The sequence below is a fragment of the Haliaeetus leucocephalus genome, unplaced genomic scaffold (assembly GCF_000737465.1).
Source record: "Haliaeetus leucocephalus isolate CR32 unplaced genomic scaffold, Haliaeetus_leucocephalus-4.0 Scaffold295, whole genome shotgun sequence".
In the NCBI taxonomy this organism is placed as follows: domain Eukaryota; kingdom Metazoa; phylum Chordata; class Aves; order Accipitriformes; family Accipitridae; genus Haliaeetus; species Haliaeetus leucocephalus.
In genome coordinates, this window is record NW_010972731.1 from 4,325,739 (window position 1) to 4,330,536 (window position 4,798).

General features: G+C 45.7%; 1 protein-coding gene across 1 annotated transcript; it reads right to left on the minus strand.

The window, feature by feature from the left end:
* Window positions 1–1,699: 1,699 nt before the first annotated feature.
* Window positions 1,700–4,424, minus strand: PSMG3 (proteasome (prosome, macropain) assembly chaperone 3). The gene is made up of 2 exons (XM_010570284.1): window positions 4,152–4,424; window positions 1,700–2,338 (listed from the first exon to the last, which is right to left on the minus strand). Exons 1-2 carry the CDS (start codon window positions 4,365–4,367, stop codon window positions 2,186–2,188), a joined length of 369 nt encoding a protein of 122 aa, XP_010568586.1. The 5' UTR covers window positions 4,368–4,424; the 3' UTR covers window positions 1,700–2,185.
* Window positions 4,425–4,798: the final 374 nt, after the last annotated feature.

Here is a 4,798-nt window from a genome sequence, read left to right on the forward strand (position 1 = left end):
CCCTCGCTGCACCCCGGGGGCCCCGTGGGAGCTGGAGCAGCAGGTCGGGCTTTGCCTCCCGCGGAAAAGCTACCTGACTTACCTTTCCAGTCCGCTGTGCTCGGCACCCACGCCCAGAAAGCAAACACGGATGGAAAGCCACAGCGCAGCCCGGCGCACGTCCTGCGGCCGTGGGTGAGAGCTTCTGCTCGGGCAGCAAAGGCAGGTTTTGCTGCAATTGGGAATTAATCCTTACCTGGAGGATAGCGATGACGAACAGGCAGGCAGCTGGTGGCACCGACAGACTCGTGCCTGGTTTTTGGGGCAGGCCTTCCCCTGGTTTACTGCAGAGCAGAGAGGAGCAAAGTCGAAGGACCAATTGCTTGTGGTCTGATTTATTGCCTGTGGAAAGGCAACAAGGTTAAGCCTGTCCTGGCTCTGAGCACCAAATGGGAGAGATCTCCACGTCCTTTCTTTACCCTGTGCAGACCTGGTGGCACACACAGCCAGGAAATTAAGGTGGTTAACTTGTGGTTGGCTTTTAGGTAATAACACTCAGGTCTTCGGGGCATAGCGGTGGTATGCCACCATATCACCACAGTGGAAGAAGATACAATTTACATTCAATTTGTGAATTAATGTATGGTTTCCACAAGCTGCTGGAGCTACGGACACCATAAGAGCACGATTTGGGAAATACACTGAATTTTGTGTTGGGAAAGAATCCCTACTAGCAAACCAGGACTGACATTAACAAATTCCACATGCCTCTCTCAGCCCTCCTAGACAAAAAAAAAAGTGTAAAAGAAGGAAAATTTGGAGTTCTGACAGATGCAAATCTTCGATTCTTGGAAGCGCAGTTTGGAAAATTATTTTTAGATTAAATTTCTTGTCAAGGGCAGCTGCAAGCCTGCAGTGTTTGAAGGTACTTTTAAAAAAAGTTTCATTTCTCATAATCCCTTAAATACTGTAAATACCCCTTACTTCAGAGAAAAGGGTTCTTTCAAAATCCATTTTCTGCTTTTCTACCTTTAGGGGATTTTTTTAGCAACAGAAATGACCCAGCAGCTGGATCTACATAGGGCAGGCACAGGCTCTGTGCTGATTCTGCTGTACCAAGAGGTCTTAACACAGCATGGGTCTACCCTGCCCAGAATCCAAGACCTGGTCTCTGTCTGCTCTGTTACGTCCGTAAGTGACAAAAGTGTGTAACAGCGCACTTAAAAATTTATTACTTGGCGTTACCTGTTACAAGACGAGGTAAATACAAATGTGCTTTCCAAGCAAATGGCAAAAGGTTGGCTATTGAGCATTGCGTCAACTCATATGACTTCATCTAACACTTTTTTCCAACGGACTCGGGAGAAACACCCCTATGTACCCCCCAACCCTCCCGTCCCCATGTCTCCTACAACAGGTGCTTTAGGAGAGCGATAGCTTGTTGCAGGTGGTCCAAGCTATGTATGTGTTGCCTCTCTGATGTGCTAGTACCATGTAAGCCATAAGCAGCTGTTATTTTGTCTTTTTCTCACCACTAATTTGGGTTCCTGTCTTCCACCCTGACATCAGCTTTCATGAAATTTGCAGAGCATAATTATCTGCCTCTCTTTAGAATCGGAGTGAAAGTGCAAAATGGGTTCAGATTACATCAGGAAAGGGACTGACATAAGGACAAAAGCAGTCATATAGGACTCATTTCCTTAAAAACAGGCAGAAAATCTTTCCTATTATGCAACTGCTGTTGATTTGTAACTGAGGCTCGTATTTCAATTGAAGTGATTTTCACAGAGCAAAAAAGAAAACAGGTAAAATTAGATTCGTCAATGTTTTTTATTCACTCTGCACTGGGTGTTCCCCCTTTGCGGTACAGCATAGCTACAGTGCTTGGCATCTATTGCTCCTCAGGACACAAACGCAGAGCTGTGCCGTTTCCCAAATATACATCCCACCCAATGTGATAAAAATACTATTTCTCTTGTATGTTGAGACAATTGTTCTCGTCTCATCACTGACTATATAGACTGCAAACCTGTCACAGTAACAAAACCCACAAATGTTCTACACAGTAGAGAAAAATTCATGAAATTCCTCAGTACGTCCAAAACCAGCACAAAGACATTCCATCATTTTCATTTCTTGTCCTTTTAAATAAGTGGTGATGAGTCATGGACTCAGGATCATTTCCTTGAATCCAGATGGCACAACTTCACCACACTTGGCAACTTCGGATCACTTCCCGTAGAGCTTGTATTCCTTCCATGGTCTTGTCCTTTAAAGCCATGGCAAGCAGAACAGGTTTGTTCCCAGCTTCCTGAGACACAAACGCCACCAGGTTTTTGGCACAAACGTGAACGAGGGGCTGAAAAGCAAAGGTATACAGATGTACACTTACAGCTGGGAGAGCCCTCCCACACAAGTTAGGAGAGGAAGAGTCCTGCAATGACATGGAGCGTGTTGAGAACCTGTCGATACTGGATTCAGACTGAGCGTGCAGTTTGCTGAGCGGTTCCAATGTGATTGGGAACAGACACGCAGTTTGGCTGGTCAGCAAAGCCAAGCCACGGTTCAGGGAACTTTAGAAAGCACTTTCTCAACCAGCTTAAAATGGAAGAGTTCAGACCCATGAGTGACAACCTGAAATCACCCTGAAACAACCTAACTGGAGCTGCACTTTAATCGAGTTTTGTACCGGTCTGGAAAACTTGGAAAGTCAGTACAGAGAATCTTTCCTTCCGCTAATCCTCCCACCCAAACTACATCACCAAATATCAAATTATATAAGCAGCCATGCATCAAAATGCCTCTATTTCCATCATAGCCAGATTTCTGAAGAAGTCTCCAAGTACAATTTTCTTTTAAAAACTTGTTGCTGAAGAGGGTTATGTTCTGCTGACAAGCTCTGGAAAAAACCTGCTATTTTTGCAATTCCTAGAGACCCCAAAATGGTGTTATATACACAGTTTTTGCACGCAATGTGTACAAGACAAGGTTTTGATTTATGAATAATGAAAAACAGAAATAAGTATTGAGGCTGAAGGAGGGAAGAAACTGGGTATAATGTTAATGAGGCTTCTTTAACAAGAACCTCCAGCTTGTCTAGGTTTTATCTACACCCACAATTATGTATTTATCAGAAAGATGAGTTTGCTTGATTTTAGCTACCAGTGTGGTCTGGAAGTGTGCACCATCCCAACAGGGATGTTAATGGTGACAAGCAGGAAGACAGCAAACCAGTGAAATCTTTTTCTTAAAGTTTAGGTCGATTAAGTTGGTAAGATGACTTAAAAATACTATATAACAAAGTAAACAAAGGCACTTCCCATTTCCAAATAAAACACAAAAAAGCTTGGGGGTGGAGGTGGTCAGAATTAGCAGACATCACGACAGGGAAAGCAAAACTTCTCCCATCCAGAGAAGCATCCCTATTGCTGAACAATGAGAACTCCATAAGGGGAAGCCACAGAAGGAATCGAGAACTTGTGTTGCTAGTTTTTCTAGTTAAGGTTAGCAAATAGTATTTGATAGCTCCAACCCTGATGGAAAGCCTCAAAATCTTGTAGCTCTGTAACTTTCTGTTTTAATGCTTGACTAGTTGATGCTTTGCGAAACACATTTTATTCTTTCTCTCCAGCTTTGTGAAATGGTCGATAAAAACTCATTTTGCTGAAGCAAAACAAATTAAACTTTATCAAAGGTAGGTGCTGGCAGGCACACTTGGGAGAGGGCAACTGAAGTCCATTATGGGGCTGGCATAGATTGGCGGGGAGGGTGGGGGCGAAAAAAGGGACTTGAAAAGGAAAACAAACTCAATGGAACAGAAACCCAAAAAAGGTTATCAAGGGCTGCATGTTTTATCTTGCAACCCTTAAATCAACAGGACCTTTATCAAACCTTCCACAAACATGGCGAAGCAATCCATATCCTGTAGGACACAAAATAACAGATGTCCAAACCACTCACAGTTAAACTTTTGTTATGTCAAAGAGCAGATGAGCGTGCATACTTTTCTGATGAACCCCTTTTCCTTCAGAAGAGATTTTAAAATTAATCTTACCACTGTGCAAACACTGCTTAACTGCTGTGATTCACCAACTCCCTGGCAACTTGCACAGCCCCACCTACTACATTTCCCCCTTATCCTTGCTGCCTGTGCACTGTATATCAGCTCTCACCTCATCCTTGCCCAGTAGCACCTTTGTGGTGAGGGAGGGCCTGCCCACGTTGTTACCGATTGTGTTGGGGTCCACGTAGACGATTGTCCCCATCTTGCCGTACTGCGTGACTACCACGAGGACAGAGTTGGAGAACGCCGTGCACACCACCTCCGTCGGGACCCCGTGTACCACCTCCTCCCGCTGCTTGGACGTCACGATGGGACTCGCTTCCATCGCTGCGGAAAAAGAATAACAAAACAACGACAACAATAAAATCACATTAGACTAAGAACACGGACCACGGGCTATAAAAAGCCTGAATCCTTCCCTTCATTTGAAATACCCAGGGTTAAGTTAATTTCGGAGCCCAAAAGCACCCGGAGGTGTGTGCCTGTGCGGGAACAACGGTCAACACCCCGCGTCCCTGACTGGGAGGGGAAATTTCACTGCCCCGCAGCAACCGCCGGCACTCCCCCCCGCACGAACGAGCTGCCATTTACAGGGTTTCGTGCTAACCATCGTTTAACGCTAATCGCGCCTACGGAGCGTGGGCAGCCCCCGAGCCCGACCCGCCGTGCCCTCCCCTCCCTCGCAGCCTCCCGGTCGCTGGCACCGAGGGGGCGGCCCCCGCAGGCCTCGGACTCTCCTGAGGGAAACAACAGCCA